The sequence below is a fragment of the Piliocolobus tephrosceles genome, chromosome 12 (assembly GCF_002776525.5).
Source record: "Piliocolobus tephrosceles isolate RC106 chromosome 12, ASM277652v3, whole genome shotgun sequence".
NCBI lineage: Eukaryota > Metazoa > Chordata > Mammalia > Primates > Cercopithecidae > Piliocolobus > Piliocolobus tephrosceles.
In genome coordinates, this window is record NC_045445.1 from 89,070,245 (window position 1) to 89,094,452 (window position 24,208).

General features: G+C 41.6%; 1 protein-coding gene across 1 annotated transcript in view; it reads left to right on the forward strand.

Annotated features, from left to right (window-relative positions):
- Window positions 1–1,043: 1,043 nt before the first annotated feature.
- ARHGEF9 (Cdc42 guanine nucleotide exchange factor 9) overlaps window positions 1,044–24,208 on the forward strand; it is a 170,693-nt gene continuing 147,528 nt past the window's right edge. Inside the window, exon 1 of the mRNA XM_023198450.1 lies at window positions 1,044–1,460. Coding sequence (XP_023054218.1) covers window positions 1,431–1,460 — 30 coding nt within the window. The 5' untranslated portion in view covers window positions 1,044–1,430. The remainder of the gene's footprint in view (window positions 1,461–24,208) is intronic.

Consider the following 24,208-nt stretch of genomic DNA (forward strand, 5'->3'; position numbering starts at 1 on the left):
GGGGTGCTCATTAAGGTACTGCTTCTATCTTTAGCCAGCTCTGCCTGGACAAAACAACAGGTTAGATGAAGTGCAGAAGTTGTGCTAAAAAGAAGAGGACAAATGAAGTTGTATGTGTAACAGTCCAGTGATGTCTTCATGCCAATTACCTCCAGGAACTTCTTTATAATATCATATTTTGGGTGCAACCTCTGTTTTCGCAATTCTGTCTTTGCCTGACCTGCTCTTCTAGTCAGGAGCCTTAGATTCTTGTCTTGTTAGTCTGTGTTACTTTGAGCAGATGTCTTTCAATCTCTGGGCTTCAGTGTTCAACTCTGTAACAGTGGCCAATTAAGAATCCCTGTTGCATCCATCTCAGAGTTACTGTGAGGATTATAAGGGATAATAACAGATGTCAGTGTGACTGACAAAGTCAATTTTTAGCCTAAGCAAAGGTACCAGCCTGTGTTGTGTTCCCCAGAGTTGGGGGAATAATAAAGAGGCGGGCGGTTTCTCCATTTGTCTGTTTTGCTGATGTACATTCAACTCATTCTCAGCAAAATAAGCAGATGGAAAATTTGTCCATCAACAAGCTACCTTTCATGTTCCTAAAGGTATGAAGGAGAAGCCTGGAGTGGTGTGTGCGTGTGAGAGAGAGGGAGAGATAGTCGAAAGACACTTGGAAAGCTGCAGAGGGTAAAGTCGAGGGTTTATCTTTTTATTATTATTATTATTTTTAATGTGACCTTATGCCCCATCCCTCTTCCAAACCTCCATTTATTTATCTGTAAAATGGAGATACTAATGACTGCCTCTACAGGGTTGTTCTGAGAAGTGAAAGTAATGCAGATGAAAGCTCTAAGAGAGTACACAAAGAGAAGACCCTAGGGGAGTATGCAGAGGGAGGGCGGGGGAGGGAGGCGTGAGAGTGCTGGCATGGCTCCATTGGGGCAGGATCTTATTATTCTGGAGATCGGCCCAACACCTCTGGTAACTTTGCAAAGGACTTTCCGCTGACTCGACACAATTGGGAAGCCCCACAATAAACAGCATCTAACTCCAGCGCAGCGGGAGGCAGGCAGAGGTAGCAGCTGCCTTCTTCTGGGCGGGCGGAGGCTATTCGCCCCCATCCTCTCTCTGCATCCCACCCCCACAGTTCTCAAGCCTTGGAGGGGGACAAAGGCAGCCCATTGGGAACCCCCACACTCGCATCTCTCCCTGCCAAGACCTCTAGGAGCAGCAGGGCGGAGAGACAGAGCCTGCCGGTTGGCATGGAACAACCTGACTGAAGGCGAGGTCCGGAGCGGAGGGGATTGGGCTGTAGGGTTGTGGAGGAGGGGAGGCGGAGGGGGCGCTGGGGCTCTCGCTTGCTTCAGCCCAGCCCTCCTAGTCAGCCCGCGACAACTCGCGCCAGCTCCGGGGCCTCAGAGAAGCCGGACTTCGCCAGCACCATGCAGTGGATAAGGGGAGGATCGGGAATGGTGAGTGCATGTAGCCTTGGCTTCCCTTGCTTGAGCCTCTCAGTCCCCCAGCCCCACCTCCAGTTCCCCCAACGAGCCACAACGCAGTGAGCACTCTGGCCTCTGCCCACCGCCCTAGCCGCCGTCCTTGAGACACTAGTGAGCTTGCTGTGGCCATTTTAGGAGTCCCTGCTCGCCCGCCTGCCCAGGAAACCCCCCTCCCATCCCCCTCCACTTTTCTATCTCCCTCTGAGATTAAGGGGGAATAGGGGTGGGGGCCAGATGATGTTTCCAGGAACATCCCAGGGGTCACCTGGGAGGCCAGAGAGGGAAGGGGGATGGCAGAGGGCTTCTCTGGAAGCAGTGAAGCTCGCAGGAGGCTGACAAGCTGGCACGGGGTTGTGGGGGGGGGGGGGGGGACAGTCACAAAGCCTGGAATTGTAGAGGGGGCCTTATGGGAGAGCTGCATGACTCCCCCCCTCCCCGCCCCCGCCCTCAGCTAGATTTCCTGCAACTCCTTTCCCTGGTCAGCCCCAGGGCATGAGGGCCAGAGAGACACTCTCTCTCAGGAAGCTGCCTGAGGGGGCCCTGAAGCCCTTCCTTGTCTGGGCTGGGGTCACCCTGTCCACACTTGGGGCTTTGTCAAGGAGAGACAGCTGCAGAAACCCACATTCTGGAAATGGGTTTGGGCCACAGTCAGTTAACAGAGCTCTTCTCTCCCTCTCAAGGAGTGTGTGCTTGTGTGTTTGTTTAGTATAATCCTCCAACAGTTCATTTTATGCCATGGTGTTCCCTTCTCCACCTGGAGACCTTGGAATGACTTCCTTTTGCAGAAAGGAAGTGGTGGCTGCATTTTGATGCCTCTCTGACTTAGCCAGGAGCAGCTTAAGCCTGGTTAGGGCCTCTGGGGAGTGGGAGGCCACCATGACTTTGTCCTCAGCTGGGAGGCATAAGCAAAAGGGCCTTAGAGGGCAGTTAGGTTGGGTCAGCAGGCACTGATGGCAATACAGCCCACACTTCTACACTGCCACCAATAACACGCAGATGAAGGAAAGTAGCCTGAAGTGGTTGGGCAAAAACTGATATTTAACTCCTTTTTTGCTTTCATTGTGGAAGGGAGGAGGGAATCTGGTGTGGGCTAGGACTATATTCAGAGCAGCTGTCCTCTTCCCTTCCTCAGAGTTTTGTTAGATCTCTGTTTCAGTGGCTCTTAAGGGCATCCAGTTCATATGCCTATGTACCAGGGTTTCAAGAGACCCTTCCTCTCAGACCTCCCTACTTCCCTGAGGTCCCATTAAAGCTACATCAAATGTTTGTAGAACCAGAAAAGATTAGAGCAGGTAAAGACCTTAGAGTCCTTGCTGTCCAACCAGGAAAGCTGGGATCCAGAGAGTGGGAGAGACTTGCTCAGGGCCACAAACTCCTTGGAGGCAAAGCTGAGTCTAGCACTTGAGTCTCCTCACTGTCAGTCCTTCCCCAGTGCTCCACCAATCATCTGTTCGAATGGTGCTGAAAGAGACAGAAAGGAACAGGGTCATGATCTTGGGAAAGGACTTTCTTCAGGATGATCTAGTGCCATTAAATTTACCTGAAAGCCGGGCACGGTGGCCCATGCCTGTAATCCCAGCACTTTGGGCGGGCGAGGCGGGTGGATCACCTGAGGTCGGGAGCTCAAGATGAGCCTGACTAACATGAAGAAACCTTGTCTCTACTAAAAAGAGAAAATTAGCTAGGTGTAGTGGCACATGCCTGAGGTTGAGGCAGGAGAACCACTTGAACCCCGGAGATGGAGGTTGCAGTGAGCCGAGCTTGTGCCATTGCAGTCCAGCCTGAGAAAAAAGAGCGAAACTCCATCTAAAAAAAAAAAAAAAAAAAAAATTACCTGAAAAAAACCTATGCCAGTCCTGGCATTTCTGGCAACTGGGAACTGGGTCAGGGTGAGACTTCCTTCCTCTTCCAAATATATTGAAGTATAGGGACCCAGAGCCACTCATTAACAGCAGGTTAAATTAATGGAGAAATCTGAAGTTTTGCCAACTGTGTATGAGAGAGAAAAGGGTCACAGATATCTTGTGGAGACTATGTAATTAAGGATTGGTTGATGGGGAAAAATCTCATAATATTCTTAGAGGACTGAGGCAGTGAATATTATATGATGAAAGCATTTATTTAGCTGTTTACCAGAATGCAAGAGATGGGAGTAGTAAACTCTATTCTTGCCTGAGAGGCAGGGAACCTCTAAGTTTTGGCCTTGCCACTAATAGAAATCCTTTGGGCCTCAGATTTCTTACCTATTAAATGAGGATGTTAATAATCACCAAAATTCCTTCCAGGTCTTAGATTCTCAGATTCCTGGAAGTATGTATTGGATAAAATTTAACTAGTGGCTCATTACAAACAAATAGGGATTGTGTATCTAGCCACCATTTTATAACGTGGCTAGTTGAAAGATCTTTGCTCCTTGTTCTTTAATTTGCAAGGTGCCCGAAGTACAAACTGAGCTTTTTATAACAGTGAGATTTCTTTTTAGAACATTTGACTGTAATAACTTATTTCAAGTGTTACATGTAAATCATGGCCCTTGAACATAAAACATTGTTCAAGATTTTACAGAATAAAATCTGTCTCATAGATAGAGGATGTTAAACTGTGAGTTCACACTGGATGGTAAATTGTTATTTATTTATGGCTTCTTCCTCCAATGCCAGTTTGTGCTGGATTAGCCAGTATGCCTAAAGTGGAAAGAACATTGTTCTCAGAGTAACATATCTGAGGTTTAGGACCTGGCTTTTACATTTCTCAGCCCTGAAGCTATTACCAATTGTCAAACCTACGTTATTCTCAGTATTCTCTTACATAAAATGGGGATAAAGTGCCTTTTTATAGGTACTATTGGGTCATTAATTTATTCAACACAAATGTAGAGGATCTACTATGAATTGACACTGATCTAAGTTCAGGGGAGATCACAATGAAAAAAAAAATTCCTCACTTTCATGGAGCTTACATTCTAGTGTTTGGGAGGTTCATTAAACCGTAACGGAAATGAGTACACACTATGTCAGGAGATGGTAATCACTAGGAATAAAAATAAAACTTGTTAAGAGAATAGAGAGACATGGGAAGTTGGTTGGTATATTAGATCCATCAAAACCTCACTAGTTAAGGAACATTTGAGCAAAGACGTGAAGGAAGTGCAGGAACAAACTCTGTGTATATGTTTAGGAGAAGAGGATTTTAGGCATAAGGAACATCCAGAAAGAACACAACTGGTTTGTTTAAAGAACAGCAAAGAGACCAGTGTCCTTGGGATAAAGAATTACTATGTGAAAGAAGGATAGATGAAGTCAGAGGGAAAACAGCCACTTTTATAGGGCATTATTCTGACTGAAATTGGGAGCCGTTGAAAGGTTTAGAAGAGATGAAGGACATGATCTGACTCAAATTTTAACAGGAGACTAAATTGTAGTGGTACAAGGATGAGAACTGTGAGGAGGCCCAGGTTAGAACTGATGGTTGCTTGGATCAGGGTGATAATGGTAGAGATGAGATCTATACGAAATGACTGACATCATTGTTTATAGATGATAACGTGTCTTTCTCCTTTCTGATCACCTGCTTGGACCCTCAGATCGCTAAGAGTGGGGCCTGAAAGAACATAGAGTGAATGTATACATGGAGGGGCATTTCATATCTAAGTCAATGTTCGAGTGATCTGTTTTTGGTCTTCTGACCATAGTAGGGCTAACTGAGACTTGGTTCTATGTGGATTACCAATAAATTAATATCTTGCTTTCTGGGATTCTGGAGAAGAAGTTTAAGTGTATTATTAGCACTTCGAGGTTGTGGTATACCTACTGTTTATCTGTAATATCTGCAATGGATAATTTTTGATAGTCTTCTATATGAAAAAATTATTTTCAGTAATCATCAGTACTATTTATTATTTTCTTGATTTGTTCTTTAATTTTCAATTACCAAGGAAAACAATACATTTTAATGGTAAACATATTCAAATTCAAAATTTATCTCATGTATAAACTACAATGTGCACTCTCTAAACAGAAGTATTACACCTTTCAGTTTTCATTGTTTCGCTGTTTTAGATTTTAAGCACACATAAAACTACAATTGGTCGCACAGAATGACAGAATTGAAGTGACCCACATTCTATTTCTTTGTCTTTATAATCACTATGTTATTATTGTTTACTTTCAACCTACTATGTAAATGCTGGAACATATAGTATCAGAGGGATTACAGACACAAAACTGGCCTAAAGCTCTCTTGAATGATTTTGAACCTTTACAAACTGAAATAAGCTGAACGAACACTTGTAGTTACAACTGTGTGTGTCAGGGACCAATGATGTAACTTGGAGTTCTCTGAGTCAACTTCCATGTAGAATAAAGTGTCGATTAAAGGATAAATAAAAAGGTGCAAATTTCAAGTCTCATATATATTATTAAAAGTCAATAGTAACCACAGCAATTGTTTAAAACTTTGACCAACCAAAATTTTTGTTTTGTTTTTGTTGTTGTTTTTGTTTGTTTCTTAAGGAAGGAATGTTTTATTTCTAATGTTGTTTAAAATTGCTGGTTCATGGTGATAGAAAACACTTTGACTTTTAGTCTTAAAAAAAATTTTCTGTAGCTAGTGTACTCTTATTGCCTGCACCCTGGGTTGTCTGCTCCCATTGCCACATCTTTGGTGTGCCACCACTCTGGATAAGAATATGGAATTGTGGACCAATTCCATGCCAAATGCCATATGAACTGTGTAAGAGTCATATATGACTGTGTGGCAATCTCTCCAGATGGAAGGACCAACTGCAAGGTTTAACAGCTGATTTTACTTTATTCAGCTATGAATAACAGAAGAATATCTATACTGACTTAAAACACACAGGTTTTATTTTTTCACATAAAAAAATCAGGAAACAGGCATACCTACCTGGGCCACTATGGCAGCTTCAGCAAGTTTTTAGAGACTTTTCTCTTCTATCATCCATAGCACTTGGCTTCCATTATTCATAGTCCAAGATGAGTGCTAAAGCTCAAGAAAATCTATTAACAACCATAATTTCAGAAGGCAAAAAGGAAGGAAAAGTTCTTGACCCCTCCTTTTTAAGAATTCTTCCTAGAAGTCCTATTTAATACTTCTACTTATGTCTCATTGAAGAACTGTGTCACATGGCTGCTGCTAGCTGCAAGGGAAGCTAGGAAATGCAGTTATATAAACTAGGTGACAAGTGTACACCTAAAATTTGGGAGTGGGGTTTCTAATACAGAGGAAGAAGGGAAGAATGATGTTTTTGGGAGATAATCGGCAGTCATTGTCATGATTAGTTGAACTGTATGCCTGTGATTGTAGAAACACAGAATCTAAGGGCTTGTACTCAGCTTTGGACTGTGGGCCAAAGCCTGATAGTTGTTGCTAATAGTAAAAATGCTGCCATCAATCTTGTGAAGGATCAATAAAGACTTGACATATCCTAGTCCTCCTATGCTTCCTACTAGTGACAGTCTTTTTGTGAAACTAGATGGATGGTTATATGGTTTTGCTGTGTCCCCACCCCAATCTCATCTTGAATTGTAGTTCCCATAATCCCCATGTGTCATGGGAAGGACCTGGTGGAAGGTAATCAAATAATGGGGTCAGTTACCCTCATGCTGTTCTCATGATAGCAAGTGAGTTCTCAAAAGATCTGATGGTTTTATAAAGGGCAGTTCCCCTGCACAGGCTCTCTTGTCTGCCACCATGTAAGATGTGCCCGTGCTCCTCCTTCGCCTTCCGCCATGATCGTGAGGCCTCCCCACCCATGTGGAACTGTGAGTCCATTAAACCTATTTTTCTTTATAAATTACCCAGTATCCGGTATTTCTTCATAGCAATATGAAAATGATCTAATACAGTAAATTGGTACCAGTAGAGTGGGATACTGCTATTAAGATACCTCAAAATGTGGAAGCAACTTTGGAACTGGGTAATGGGCAGAGGTTGGAACAGCTTGCAGGGCTCAGAAGAAGACAGGAAGATATGGGAAAGTTTGGAGCTTCCTAGAGAATGGTTTAGGCCTTAGGTTTAGGGCCTGGCTTTTACGTTTCTCAGGCCTGAAACTATTACCAATTGTCAAACCTACTTTGTTCTCAGTATTCTCTTACATTAAATGGGGATACAGTGCCTTTTTATAGGTACTTTCGGGTTATTAATTTATTCTACACAAATGTAGAGGATCTACTATGAATTGACACTGATCAACGACTGAAGGGTTTTGACCAAAAAGTCCAGGCTGAGGTGGTCTCAGATGGAGATGAGGAACTTATTGAGAACTGGAGCAAAGGTGATTCTTGCTATGCTTTAGCAAAGAGACTGGCAGCATTTTGCCCCTGCCATAGAGATCTGTGGAACTTTGAACTTGAGAGAGATGATTTAGGATATCTGGTGGAAGAAATTTCAAAGGAGCAAAGCATTCAAGAGAAGACTTGGGTGCCCTTAAAAGCATTCTGTTTTATTAATTCACAAAGATATGGTTTGGAATTAGAACTTATGTTTAAAAGGGAAGCAGAGCATAAAAGTTTGGAAAATTTGCAGCCTGGCAATGCAATAGAAAAGAAAAACCCATTTTCTGGGGGAGAAATTGAAGCTGGTTGCAGAAATTTGCATAAGTAACAAGAAGCCAAATGTTAATTGCCAAGACAATGAGGAAAATGTCTGCAGGGCATGTCAGAGGTCTTCACAGCAGCCCTTCCCATCAAATGCCTGGAGGTCTAGGAGGAAAAATTGGTTGCATGGGCCAGCCCAGGGCCTTGCTGCTTTGTAAGGTCTTGGGACTTGGTGCCCTGCATCTCAGCTGTGGCTGAATGGGGCCAATGTAGAGCTCAGACCATTGCTTCAGAGGGTACAAGCCCCAAGCCTTGGCAGGTTATACATGATGTTGGGCCTGCGGGTACACATGAGTCAAGAATTGAGGTTTGGGAACCTCTGCCTAGATTTCAGAGGATGTATGGAAATGCCTGCATGTCCAGAAAGGAGTTCAGGGCAGGAGTGGAGCCCTCATGGAGAACCTCTGCTCAGGCAGTGTGGAAGGGAAATGTGGGGTTGGAGCTCCCACACAGAGTCCCCACTGGGGTACTGCCTAGTTGAGTTGTAAGAAAAGGGCCACTGTTCTCCAGACCCCAGAATGATAGATTCGCCAGCTTGCACTGTGTGCCTGGAAAAGCCACAGACACTCAATGCCAGCCATGAAGGCAGCCTGGAGGGGGCTGTACCCTGCAAAGCTAAAGGGGTAGAGTTGCCCCAGCCTGTGGAAGTCCACCCACAGAGTGAACCTGATGTGAGACATGGAGTCAAAGGAGATTATTTTGGAGCTTTAAGAGTTGACTGCTTCACTGGATTCCGTACTTGCATGGAACCTGTAACTCCTTCATTTTGGCCAATTTATCCCATTTGGAACAGGCATATTTACCCAATGTCTTTGTATCTAGGCATCTTTATGTCTATAATTTCATTGTATCTAAGAAGTAACTAACTTGCTTTTTATTTTCCAGGCTCATAGGCAGAAGGGACTTGCCTTTTCTCAGATGAGACTTTGGACTTGGACTTTTGAGTTAATGCTGGGATGAATTAAGACTTTGGGGGACTGTTGGAAGGGCATGGTTGTGTTCTGAAATGTGAGGACATGAGATTTCGGAGGGGCCAGTGGTGGAATGTTAGGTTTGGCTGTGTCCCCACCCAAATCTCATCTTTAATTGTAGTTCCCATAATCCCCATGTGTCATGGAGGGGACCTGGGGAGGTAATTGAATCATGGGGACAGTTACCCTCATGCTGTTCTTGTGATAGTGTCTGAGTTCTCACAAGATCTGATGGTTTTATAAGGGGCTTTTCATTCTCTTTGCTCTACACTTCTCCTTGCTGCCTCCATGTGAAGAAGGATGTGTTTGCTTCCCCTTCTGCCATGATCATAAGTTTCCTGAGGCCTCCCCAGCCAATGCTAAACTGTGAGTCAATTACACCTCTTTCATTTATAAATTGCCCAGTCTCAGGTATGTCTTTATTAGCAGTATGAGAATGGGCTAATACATGACATGCTTCATGGAGATAGGGGATGCAAAATAGAGCAGTGTTTCTGGATGATTTAGGGGAAGGAGATGACTAGTACAGTAGTATAGTCTCAGCCCTGATGAGTTTCAGATGCTTGGACAGTCTTACATTGTAGATATCTAATAGGCAGTTGGTGATCAGATATTGAGCTCAGAAGGGATTGGGAGGCATTGATGACAGTTGAAGTTTTGAGGGTAGATGAACTACCTAGCATTTAAAAGTGCTGTACAGCCTGGGAAAGTGAGAGGTAGGAGCAGAACTTGAACCTCCTTTTTTAATTCTCCTAACCTAGAACAGACCCAGTCCACTCTGTTATCTACTTTCTAAAATTTACATGTCAGCACTATTGTTTCAGGCTTTACTCTCTGCAGTACTTGTGTTGCTTCTGGAGTGCCTGAGCTATAATGTCCAAGTTGGATGACTTTGGGGATAATCTAGCTCAACTCCTTAGATCAGGGGTCAACAAACTATATAGCCTGCTGACCAAATCTAGCCAACAAGCTAAGAATGATTTTTACATTTTTAAATTGCTAGGAAAATACCAAATGAAGAACAGTGTTTGGTGGTACAAGTATATGAAATTATAATGAAATTCAAATTTCAGCATCCATAAATAAACTTTCATTGGAACACAGCCATGCCCATTTATTTGCTTATTGTGTGTGGCTGCCTTTGTTATACAAAAGCAGAGTTGAATAGTTGTGACAGAGACCATATGGCCCCCAAAGCTTAAAAAATTCAGTATTTGGCCCTTTACAGAAAAGGTTTGCAGACTCCTGGCTCCGAGTCCTAGGGTTACCATGGCAGTGCCTTGGGGAGGGGGAGAAAGGAGCAGGAAGGAGTGTGTATCTCTCACCTCTGGTCTACAGCACCTGGGCTTTTGCTTCATACATTGGATTGTTGCTTAAGATTTTGGAAAAAGGGGTTTTTTCTTATCCTGCATTCCCTCCATCCCCCACACAAAATGTTTGAATACTACTCATTTTATAGACTGTGAACACGGAAGTTCAGAAAAGGAGAGTGCTTTACCCAAGACCATGCAGCTGCTCAGTAACTGGAATAAGAACCCACAGATCTGAATTCTCCATTGAGTGTGCTTCTTCTGTGAGGTAAATTTAGTAAGGCCAAGGGAAGGGAAGCTCACCTGTTATGTATGTGCCAGTTATATTAAATGTTATCCCAATCAATCCTCACATTAGCCCCTATAAAATTAGCCCCTTAATGTCTACATGTGTTTATGTGTTAGATTATAAATCCATGCAACAGATATTCACTGAGCATCTACTATGTGTCAGGTACTCTTCTATCCACTGGGGATGTGGCAGGGACCAAAACAGAAAAATGTCTCTATCTTCCCAGAATTCATAGCCTAGTCCAGCTTGGAAACAGGAATAGACAGCTTAGGCATCTCTCTCAGGGTTAAATAAAGGGCAACATAAGATTTCAAATCCAAATCTGTTTGTTTGCAAAAGGCTTACTCTTTGCACAACCCACTTATCCACCCATGACCCATCTACTCCCCGTTCCTCTATGTGCCTCTCATTCACCCGCTGATCCACTCACCTATACACACATCCTCTCATTCACCCATCAATTCCTCTACCTATCCATCCATCCATCTATCCATCTGTTCATCTATCCAATTTATTTATTGATCATTTACAAATTGCTGGGTGCCGGGGATACTGTCCCAGTATTACTAGGTTTTACTCTTCTGCCTTGACTCTGGGCACTTATTGTTTGTGTGGTCCTGGGCATCCCACTTGACTCCTTAGTATCCTTATCTTTAAAGGTGGGAAGATAGTAGTGCATACCTATTTCACAGCATAGTTGTAAGGATGAAGTGAGTGAATACATGTAAAACACCTTGAACAATGCCTGATACAGAGTAAAAGTCATATAAATATTTGTTGTTATTATTTTTACATTTCCTTCAGAGTCAGAGCCCATTCCAGTTGGTTCAGAAACACAACTTTATTTGATTACTGACTAATCATGTTGCATTCCTCAGGGTCCTTTCAAGTTAATCTGGGAAAGAAATTTATGTCAATACTAATGAAATCAATTATGTTTCCTCTCCCATATAATAGATTTATGACAAATATTATGTCTTTATCCTGAATAGTTAATACATGTGTAGAGTATAAAACTCAGAGTAGGGAAGGTAATGTGGTGAAAAATAAGTCTCCCTTCTTCCCTTCATCCTGTTACCTGGTCCTTTTCCCCAGGAGCAGCCCCAGATATCAGGCTCTTAGGTGTTCATGCTGGGATATTCTGAGCTTTCATGAGCATATACCTAAGTACACAGAAACACACACACACTTTCTTCATACATATAGTAGCCTATTCTTACGTTGTTATAGTTAGCTATTTTTTAATTAACAATATGTCTTGGAGATTATTATATATCAGTACGAGAGCGTTCCTTTTGTATGGCTACATAGGATTCCATTGTGTCCTCTGGTGATGGTGAATTGGGTTGTCTCCAGTCATTAGACATCATGAACAAGGCTGAAAATGGATGTTTAGCTAGAAGCTATGATTTCTGAGGCACTGTACTGGACTGAGGTGTGGGAGAGTCAAAGGAAGATGTGGCTTATGTCTTCAAGGAGCTTAGGATTGAGTAGGGGGGAAATAAAGACAGGCTGGACTAAATGCTTTAGGAATGTATAAAGAAGATAATGTAAGGAAACAGGGGAGCAAGAATGTGGTGGGTGAGGGGTTCAGTGTATTGAATAGGGCTTCCAAGAGACAGTGTTTAAATATACTTTTTATTTTATTTTTTATTTTTATTTTTTTCTTCTAATTTTTATTTCAGGTTTAAGGAGTATGTGTACTAGTTTGTTATATGGGCAAATTGTGTGTCATGGGGTTTGATGTATAGATTATTTCTTCACTTAGGTAATAAGCATATTACTCGATAGGTAGTTTTTCAATCCTCACCTTCCTCACATCCTTCACCCTCAAGTAGGCCTCAGTGTCTATTTTTCCATTCTTTGTGTCCATGTGTACTTAGTGTTTATCTCACACTTGTAAGTCAGAACATGCAGTACTTGGTTTTCTGTTTCTGTGTTAATTCGCTTAGGATAATGACCTCCAGCTCCATCCATGTTGCCACAAAGGACATGTTCTTGCCTTTTTATGGCTGTGTAGTATTCCGTGGTATATATGTACCATATTTTCTTTATCCAATCCACTGTAATGGGCATCTAGGTTGATTTTATGTCTTTGCTATAGTGAATAGTGCTGTGATGAACATACATGTGCATATATCTTTATGGTAGAACAATTTATATTCCTTTGGCTATATATCCAGTAATGGGATTGCTAGGTTAAATAGTATCTCTGTTTTAAATTCTTTGAGAAATCCCCAAACTGCTTTCCACAGTGGCTTAACTAGTTTACATTCCCACCGACAGTGTATGAGTGTTGCCTCTTCTCTGCAACCTCATCAGCATTTGTTATTTTTTGACTTCTTAATAATAAGTATTCTGATTGGTGTGAGATGATATCTCATTGTGGTTTTGATTTGCATTTCTCTAGTGATTAATTATGTTGAATATTTTTTCATATACTTGTTGGTCACATGTATGTCTTCTTTTGAGAAATGTCTGTTCATGTCCTTTGCTCATTTTTTAATGAGGTTGTATTTTTTTTGTTTGTTGATTTGTATGAGTTCCTTGTAGATTCTGGATATTAGAACTTTGTTAGATACATAGTTTGTAAACATTTTCTCCCATTCTGTAGGTCGTCTGTTTACTCTGTTTCTTTTGCTGTGCAGAAGCTCTTTAGTTTAATTAGGTTGCATATGTCAATTTTTGTTTTTGTTGCAATTGCTGTTGGTGTCTTTGTCATGAAATCTTTTCCAGGGCCTATGTCCAGAATAGTGTTTTCTATGTTATCTTCTAGGGTTTTTATATAAACTGCATTTTTACAGCCTTTCACATAGCACAGTTGCTTGGGATGGGGAGTAGGCATGGTAGGTGAAGCATGAGATGTTTCAAGCAGAGGGTACAACATAAGATAAAGAATCAAGGCATTAAAGGAATCATAAGTTCTGGAAATAGTACATTAGTGTTCTGGTGTGGCTAGAGCCTGTAATTCTGGAAATGTGTACTGGGGCTAGAACAAGAAGAGCTCAGAAGCTTTGCCTGGTAGAAAGGAGGATAATGACATGATGAAACAAAGTAGTGGAGGATTCCTTTGGCGACACAGGACACCAGCAGAACGAATTGGAAAAGGAGAGGGGTTGCATTTGACAACCAGAGGCAAATTACACAGACATTATGATAGGCAATCTCAAATACTCTGACTGAAATGAATGTCTGTTGTAGAAATTTCTTGGGAAAAAGTATGATTAAAAATCAGATGGACCTGGGTTTGAGTCCTGCCTCCACCAGCAGCTGTCACTGTATGTCCTTGGCCAAATTGCTAAACCTCTCTGAACTTCAGGATCCTTATCAGTTAAATGAGGATAATATCCTGTATTAGTAAAGGTTCTTTAGAGAAATAAAACCAATAGAATGGATGGGTGAATGGATAAGTAGATAGATAGATAGATAGATAGATAGATAGATAGATAGATAGATAGACATTATAATGGATTTGCTCATGATTATGGAGTCTGAGAAGTCCTAAGATCTGCATTCTGCAAGCTCAAGTCCCAGGAGAGCCAATGTGTAGGTGTAGCCCTAGTATGAAGGCCTGAGAACCAGAAGAACTGATAGTGTGAATGCCAGTCTGAAAGCCGTCAAGCTTGCGACACAAGAAAAATTGATGTTTCAGTCCAAGTCTTAAGGCTAGAAAAAACCAATGTCCCAGCTCAAGCAGTCAGGCAGGAGGAATTCCCTTTTACTAGGCCTTTTTGTTCTATTCATATCTTCAACTGATTGGATGAGAGCTCATCCATATTGTGGAGGGCAATCTTCTTTACTTTGTCTACTAATTCAAATATTAATTGCATCTGGAAAAGTCCTCACAGACACACCCAGAGTAATGTTTGATCAAATATCTGGGCACTCTGTGGCTCAGCCCGGTTGATACATTAAAATTAGCTATCACATAGCCCTCGCTTGTCTTCCCAGTCTGCTGTGAGAATCAGATGATTGAGTAGGTATAGATGGGAAAGTACTGTGTGAACTGCGCTACTCTGTATCAATGTGGGGAGTAATTATTATTTCTGACAGGACAGAGGAGACACACACTTGGGTGGGCAGAGTATGGTCTTTTCCACTTCCCTGAATTCATACCTTAGAAGATCATACATTCTCCTTCTCTGAGTGCTAAGAAATCCAATAGGAATTTTATTCACAAGGAACAATCCCTCCTGCCCCAATCCAAGACTTCCTGGATTCTGTGCTGGAGAAAAGACTGAGGAAAACACCAAACAGTCCTATGACATAATGTGAGGAGCTTCTTCTTAAGATATCATTGCTTTGTAAAGTTTTCATATGATGCTGATTTGTGTGTGTGTGTGTGTGTGTGTATGTGTGTTAGAATGTGGTTAGTTCTGTAAGTGATTAAGCTGATAGATGATGGAAACTGGACAGTGGAGGAAACTGGACAGAGAAATGCATTTAGCTATCTCTAAAAGATCCTATTGCCATGAGGAGATATACTGTCAAAGGGTCAGCCTAGCACACAAGGGAAATGACATTTCAGCTGAGTCAGTTGTGTAGAGACTTGGGGAAGGAACCTGACACATTTGGATTACAATTTTAAAAAGGAAGAAACAGTGCGGCTTATGGGAAGTTGAGGGGAGGCAGCAGGAATAGCACATGCAAAGGCCTTCAGGTTGAAACAACTTGGTACACTTGAGAGACAGAAAGAAGGCTAGTGTGACTGACACAGTGAGAGAAGGAGACAAGTGGCATGATAGGAGGGTAGAGAGTAAGGCAGAGACCAGCTCACAAAGAACCTTGTAAGCCCAAGGAAAGTATGAATTGGCTCTACTCAAAGTCAGTGTGGTTCAGTGGTCAATAGCACAGACTCTGAAACCATACTCCCTGGGTTCAAATTCTGACTGTGTCACTTCTTAGCTATGTGACCTTGAGAATGTTACCCAATCTTTCTGTGCCTCAGTAATGCCCTCTGAAAAGTAAGGAAAATAATGACACTATTCATACTGTTATTGTGAGGATTAAGTGAGTTAACATGCTCACAGTATGCATGGCAGTACTGGGCACATGGCAAGCATTATTTATTTTAAACACAATAGGAAGTGTTCAAAGGAGTGGAATGATAGGGTCTGCTTTGTGATACAAGAAAAGGACTTTTGCATATGGCCCTGTAGAGAATGGATAGGAGATGGTGAAAGTAGAGATGGTAAGCCCAATTGAGTGGCTGCTGCAAAAATCCATTCAGCTATTCGAGTTGGATAGAGGAGGGAAGACCGACATCCATTTTTGAAATAAAATCAATGGGACTTGCTCATGAATTAATTCAGAGACATATAAGACAGAAAGGTAACAAGGAAGATGACCCCTAGCTTTCTGGCTCTGCCACAGACCAGCTGTGTAATTTTGAGCAAGTGACTTAACCTGTTTAAGCTTCAGTTTCCGTATTTATTAGTAATGTTTCTCCGGAGAAACAGAACCAATAATTTATGTACATACATAAAGAAAGAGAGATTTATTTTAAGGAATTGACTCACAGAGTTTTGGTGGTGCAAGTCCAAAATCTGCAGGGTAGGTAGGCAAGCTGGAGACCCAGGAAAGAGTTGCAGTCAGAGTCCAAAGGCAGTCTGCTGGCAGAATTCCTTCTTGCTCAGGGAAGGTCAGTCTTTAATTCCATTAAGATCTTCAGGTCAGACATGGTGACTCATGACTGTAATCCCAGCAGTTTGGGAGGCTGAGGCAGGTGGATCACTTGAGGTCAGGAATTAAAGACCAGCCTGGCCAATATGGTGAAACCCTGTATCTACTCAAAATACAAAAATTAGCCGGGCATGGTGGTTCATGCCTGTAATTCCAGCTACTCAGGAGGCTGAGGCATGAGAATCGCTTGAACCTGGAAAAAAAAAAGTTCTTCAGCTGATTGGATGAAGCCCACCTACATTATGCAGAGTATTCTGGCTTACTCAAAGTCCACCAATTTAAATGTAAATCTCATCTATTAAAATACCTTGACAGAAATATCCAGAATAATCGACCAATTATCTGGGCACTGTGGCTCAGCCAAGTTGATACATACAATTGATCATCATGCCTTGCCTATGAAACCAGAGTAATGATAATATCCAGTCACTGGTACTATTGTTTTGAGCATGAAATATTAATTTAAATGAAGAATATTCATTTAAAGCACTTGGTACAGTGTCTTTCATATAGCAAGGGCTCAATTAATGATAGCCTTTACTATTTCAATGTAATAATAATCCTTCACATTCATTTGGTATTTCATATTTTCAAAGTACTTTCACAAGATATACAAATGGTCAACAAATATATGAAAAAATGCTCAATGTGACTAATCATCGGGGAAATGCAAACTAAAATCGCAATGAGATACAACCTTACTCAGCCAGAATAGCTATTATTAAAATGTCTACAAACAATAGATGTTGGCATTTATGTGGTGAAAAGGGAACACTTATATACTGCTGGTTGAAATGTACTGTATTAGTTTGTTTTCACGCTGTTGATAAAGACATACCTGAGACTGGACAATTTGCAAAAGAAAGAGGTTTAATTGGACTTACAGTTTACAGTTTCACATGCCTAGGGAAGCCTCACAATTATGGCAGAAGGCAAGGAGGAGCAAGTTACATTGTATGTGGATAGCAGCAGGCAAAGAGAATGTACCACCAGGGGAAATGCCAGGCACTTATAAAACCATTGTATCTTGTGAGAACTCCCTCACTATTATGAGAGCAGTATGGAGGAAACCACGCCCATGATTTAATTATATCCACCTGGCCCCGCCCTCGACAAGTAGGGAGTATTACAATTTAAGGTGAGATTTGGGTGGGGACACAGAGCTAAACCATATTATTCCACCCCTGGTTCCTCCCAAAGTTTATGTTTTTACTTTTTAAAACCAATTTTGCCTTTCCAACAGTCCCCCAAAGCCTTAATTTATTTTAGCATTAACCCAAAAGTTTACATTTTAAAATTTGAGGCAAGGCAAGTCCCTTCCACCTATGAGCCTGCAAAATTAAAAGCAAGCTAGTTACTTTCTAGATACAGTGGGGGTACAGGTATTGAGTAAACACAGTCATTTTAAATGGGAGAAATTGGTCAGAACAAAGGGGCTACAGGCCCCATGCAAGTTTCAAATCCAGTGGAGCAATTAAATTTTAAATTTTTAAAATGATTTCCTTTAACTTTATATTTTACATTCAGGTTATGCTGATGTAAGAGGTGAGTTTTTATGGTTTTGGGCAGCTCCACCCCTGTGGCTTTGCAGGGAACAGCCTCCCTCCTGGCTGCCTTCGCGGGTTGGCATTGAGTGTCTGCAGCTTTTTTAGGCACAAGATGCAGGCTATTAGTGGATTTACCATTTTGGGGTTTGGAGGACAGTGGCCCTCTTCTCACAGCTCCACTAGGTGGTGTCCCAGTAGCGGCTCTGTGTGGGGGCTTGACCCCACATTTTCCTTTCACACTGCACTAGCAGAGGTTTTTTATGCATCCCCCCTCCCACAGCAAACTTTTGCCTGGGCATCCAGGCATTTTTATACATTTTTTTGAAATTTAGGTAGAGGTTTCTAAACCTTAATTTTTGACTTTTGTGCATCCGTAGGCTTAACACCACATGGGAGTTGCCAAGGCTTGGGCCTTGCATCCTCTGAAGCAACAGCCTGAGCTGTACCTTGGCCCCTTTTATTTATGGCTGGAGTAGCTGGGATACAGGGCACCAAGTCCCTAGATTGAATACAGCAGAGGGACCCTGGGCCCAGCCCAAGAAACAATTTTTTCCTCCTAAACCTCCATGCCTGTGATAGGAAGGCTTGCCATGCCCTGAAGACACTTTCCCCATTGTGTTGGGGATTAACATTTAACTTCTTGTAACTTATGCAAATTTCTGTAGCCTGTTTCAGTTTTTCCTTAGAAAATGGGATTTTTTTTTCATTGCATTGTTAGGTTGCAAGATTCTCAAACTTTTATGCTTTGCTTTTCTTATAAAACTAAATGCCTTTGGCAGCACCCAAGTCACCTCTTGAATGCTTTGCTGCTTAGACATTTTTTCACCTGACACCATAAATTACTTTTTTAAGTTTAGTTTCAAAAATTTCTAGGGCAGGGGCAAAATGCCGCCAGTCTCTTTGCTAAAACATAACAAGAGTTACCTTTGCTTCAGTTACCAACAAGTTCCTTATGTTTGTTTATCTGAGACCACCACAGTTGGACTTTATTGTTCATATTGCTATTAGCATTTTGGACAAAGCCATGTAACAAGTTTTTAGGAAGTTTTTAACTTTCCCAAATTTTCTTGTCTTCTTCTGAGCTCTCCAAACTGTTTCAACTTCTGCCTCTTACCCAGTTCCAAAGTTTCTTTCACATTTTTGGGAATTTTTTTAGTAGCACCCCACTGCCGGTACCAATTTACTATATTTGTTTTTTTTCACACTGCTGATAAATACATACCTGAGACTGGGCAATTTAAAAAGAAAGAGTTTTAATTGGACTTACAGTTTCACGTGGCTGGGGAGGTCTTACAAGTATGGTGGAAGGCAAGGAGGAGCAAGTTACATCTTAAGTGGATGGTGGCAGGCAAAGAAAAAATGTACCAGCAGGGGAAATGCCAAACGTTTATAAAACCATCAGATCTCATGAGAACTCACTCACTATTACAAGAACCATATGGGGGAGATAGCCCCCATGTTTAATTATCTCCACCTGGCCCCTCCCATAACACGTGGGAATTATTACATTTAAAGGTAAAATCTGCATGGTGACACAGAGTCAAACAATATTATATACATTAGTACAACCTCTATGGAAAACAGTATAGAGATTTCTCAAAGAACCAAAAGTAGATCTTCCATTTGATCCAGCTATCTCACTACTGGGTATCTGCCCAGAAGAAAAAAAGTCATTATATCAAAAACACACCTGCACACATATGTTTATCACAGCACAATTCACAATTGCAAAGATACGGAATTAACCCAAGTGCCCAACAATTAATGAGTGGATAAGGAAAATGTGGTATATAAACACCGTGAAATACTACTCAGCCATAAAAAAGGAGCAAATAATGTTTTTTGAAGTAACTTGGATGGAGCTAGAGGCTGTTATTACAAGTGAAGTAACTTAGGAATGGAAAATCAAATACTGTATGTTCTTACTTGTAAGTGGGGACTAAGTTATGGGTACACAAAGGCATACAAAGTGGTATAATAGATATTGGAGACTCAGAAGGGGAAGGGTTGGAGGATGAGAGATAAAAAAACTACATATTGGGTACAATGTACAATACTTGGGTGGCTGGTGCACCAAAATCTGACTTCACCACTATACAATTCATCCATGTAACCAAAAACCACTTGTTCTCCAAAAGCTACTGAAATAAAGAAAAAGTGCCTTGACATGCATTAATTCATGTAATCCTCACAACAACACTCTCCCTACTTTAAAGGTGGGGAAGCTAAGGCTGGAAGAGGTGGAATATCTTCTCCATACAACTATCTCCAAACGGAGCCAGAATGAAAACCAGGTGTATAACTCCATAGTAGTCATTTGGTCATTACTCTTCTCACTTTCCAGGAGTGAACAGTGCCCAGTCTCCTTCATTCTAGAGGTGAGGGGTACCAGGAATAAGCTTATAAATGTAGTATGTCTTAAGAAAGATAGCTTACCTTTACCAAGCCAGCATTTATTTTGTGCCAGGCACTGTTCTAAATGTTTTTGCATGTGTATCTAATATAATCTTCTCAACGATATTATGAGGTAGGCACAATTTTTTTTAACTAAAGAACTTTATTAACCTTTATCTCAAACTTTATTCCCAGCCTTCTTCATCTTAATTAGCTGCAAAGCACGAATTGTTTATAAGCAAAAACTGAAAAGAGCTGCAGTGTCCAAGGGGCACTTCTTCAGAAGTTGACTCAGTTCAGTTTGCCTCATTCTTGGAAGCCTCATCAAAATTTTCAACAAGATCTTGAACTTCATCATCATCATCCTCTCCAGCAGCAAGTGGTGCTTTTTCATCCACATATTGTTTAGGCAGAGCTTCATCCCGTCTCCTTAAAGTAGTCAAACTGCACCAAGCTGGTTTAAGATGCTGGGTAGCATTTCTGTCAGCTGCTTTGTCACAGCATGGCCTGTAATGGTGAAAGTGTTCACTGCTAGAGATGCCTAAACTTTAGGGTTGTTAAAGTGGATCACTGTTCCTTGGTTTGTAAACATATTCACCTCCTCAATACCAGAGACATTGTTTACCTTGAACTTCTTTAAGGAGAACTGAAGTTTTTAATCATCTGCTGTGGCTGTTTTATGAACCACCTCCTTCTTTCTGTGAGCAGTTCCTTTCCTGCAGTTTGGTGGGTTTTCCTGGTTCGTGATTGTTTCTTTCATCTTGTCGGAGTGGATGAGGGGCCGCGTGGGGGACTAGGGTTGGTGATCAGGGGTCTTGGATGGCTCAGCTGAGGTTAGGCACACACATGCGGGGGACACAAGATGAGAGCTAGAGGGGCACAGTTCTTTAGTGAGGAAAATGCAGGTAGGGCATAGAAGAGAGGTACATTCAGGCCATGTGCTGAGAAGACTCAAATGATTTTTGCTCTTTCTTCTTTCACCATTGTACATTCCAGAGAGGAAAACTCAGAAAAGCCCTTTGAGTGTTTGTGAGGTGCATACATTTGGGTATGTAAAGGCAGTGAAGCCTGACAGAATGCCTTTTGTAGACATAACAGGCACTCTGTTACTGCTTGTGGAGTGGATGAGTGAGCTGATGAAGGGGTGAACCTCAGGCAACCTGTAGCCATCAAGCCTGGAGCTGGCCCTAGAGAGGACAGAGGCATTGGTAGAAAATGTTTCTTTTGGCCCAGGTAAGATGCCACTGAACCAGCCAAGCAGTAGGGTGAGGGGAACAGGCTGAAACAAGACACGTCAGAAGTCATTCCTAGAAAAATTACCTAACTCCTCTGGATATCAGTTTACACACAAATGGGGTCTTTCTCCCTGCCTCCATTTCCTCCTCTCAGTGTGCATGCACACACATTCATTCAGTCATTCAGTACTATTGAACATCTGTTATGTAGCAGGCACTGTTCTAGGCACTAGATGTGTGTACAAAACAGACAAAAATTCTGTCTTCAGGGAACATATATTCTAGAAGGGAAGTTATATGCTAAGAACATGACTAAATATGTAATATGGTAGTTTTACATGCTAAGGAGAAAAAATGAAGCAGAGAAGATGGATAAGAAGTATGCATGTGGGTGGTTAAAATTTTAGGTTCCTATTTCCTGCTGCATTTCCCTCACAAGGTTGTCAGGAGGTTGATATGTGATAAAAAGCCACAGTATTTAGGAAGCTGCAAAATTCTGTTTACATATAAGGTGCAGTTATTCTTAGGGGATAATTTTTTCTAGTTCTTTATTTGCTCTTCCTTTCTCCATTAACAGTATAGTAAAGCTTCAAGAATTCTGACCTGGAGGATGGGAAACTCAGGTTCTAGGCCTGGCTCTAGCATGACAATTTTTAAAAATCCCAAATGTATAGAACTGTACAGATTCTAAAACACTTTTTCCGGAACTGGGTCTTCTGGCTGTTCATCCTTTGTTCTTTCCACTCTTTCATGAAGCAGTAAGAGCAGTGGCAAGTCATTTACTTCCTCAGAAACAGTCGTTCCCTTCTGGAAAATGGGAATGATGAACCACCCCACCCCCACCACTACCCCTTTCCAGTCTCCTTGGGCTTTTGTGAGGTACAAATCAGATAATGGTTATGAAACAACTTTCTATGTCATAAAATATGATTGTAAGGGCTGGTTGCTAAGGTTGCTAAGATCTGGAGAGTTGGTGCTCCTGCTTAAGTGAGGGGTTGTTTTTTTTTTTAATTTTTTAATCCTTGTTAACTGGGTGTATGTGTGGAGAGGGGAGAGTGAGCCTTTGGAACTGGTGCTACTTCCTTTCCTTTCTGAGAAGCAGCTGAGGGGAGCGGGGGCAGCACTGAGCTCTAGCATCTCCTAGAAATAGGAACAGTTACATGGAAACACTTGGCATCTCATGACGGACTGGCAACCACTGGTGTGCAGCTCATTTTGTCCACTCTGCTTCTGGGAGGTGGGAACTGGGACTCAAACTGGGACTCATTTCCTGAAACTTAATACACAAATGACTCATGGCCTTTAAAGACCTCCACTTGACCCTCTGATACAATCTTATTTAGAATGCTGGGGGTGGGAAGGGGGAGCCTTGAATAGGTGAGATCTTCATTTAGTACCTCATGTTTTTCTACTATGGCAATTATTTTTTGTTGTTTTATTTTTCTTCAACTTTTAAGTTTCAGGGTACACGTGCAGGATGTGCAGGTTTGTTACATAGATAAACATGTGCCATGGTGGTTTGTTGCACAGATCAACCCATCACCCAGGTATTAAGCCCAGCATCCATTAGCTATTCTCCCTGATCCTCTCCCTCCCACAACACCTCCAACAAGCCCCAGTGTGTTGTTTCCCCACCGTGTGTTCTCATCATTCAGCTCCCAGTTATAAGGAAGAACATGCAGTGTTTGGTTTTCTGCTCCTGCGTTAGTTTGCTGAGGATAATGGCTTCCAGCTCCATCCATGTCCCTGTAAAGTACATGATCCCATTCCTTCTTATTACTGCATAGTATTCCATGGTGTATATGTACTACATTTTCTTTATCCGGCCTATCATCGATGAGCATTTCGGTTGATTCCATGTCTTTGCGATTGTGAATAGTGCTGCAATGAACATACACATGCATATATCTTTATAAGAGAATGATTTATGTTCCTTTGGGTATATACCCAGTAATGGGATTGCTGCATTAAGTGGTATTTCTGCATCTATATCTTTGAGGAATTGCCACACTGTCTTCCACACTTGTTGATCTAATTTACATTCCCACCAACAGTGTAAAAGCATTACTTTTTCTCCACATCCTTGCCAGCATGTCGTTTCTTGACTTTTTAGTAATTGCCAGTCAGAATGGCAATGAGATGGTATCTCATTGTGGTTTTGATTTGCATTTCTGTAATGATCAGTATTGTTGAGCTTTTTTCATGTTTGTTGGTCGCATGAATGTCTTCTTTTGAGAAGTGTCTGTTCATGTCATTTGCCCACTTTTTAATGAGGTTGTTAGTTTTTTCCTTGTAAATTTGTTTAAGTTCCTTGTCGACTCTGGATATTAGACCTTTGTCAGATGGATAGATTGCAAAAATGTTCACCCATTCTGTAAGTTGAACTATGGCAATTCTTGATATACTAACCGAGTTTTTCATTCCACAGAGTACTTTCAAATCCATGATCTCATCATCTCTTTGGCAGGCATTATGTCTATCTATAGATGAGGAAACTGAGGCTCAGGGAGTTTATGATTTGTCTAAAGCTAGGCACATATAATCACACCCTCAAATAATAGTATTTATTATCATTTACTGAGCATTACTATGTGACATTGTTCTAAGTACTTTACAGTTATTCACTCATTAAACCCTCATGAACACCTACCCCTGTTTTGCAAATGAGGAAAA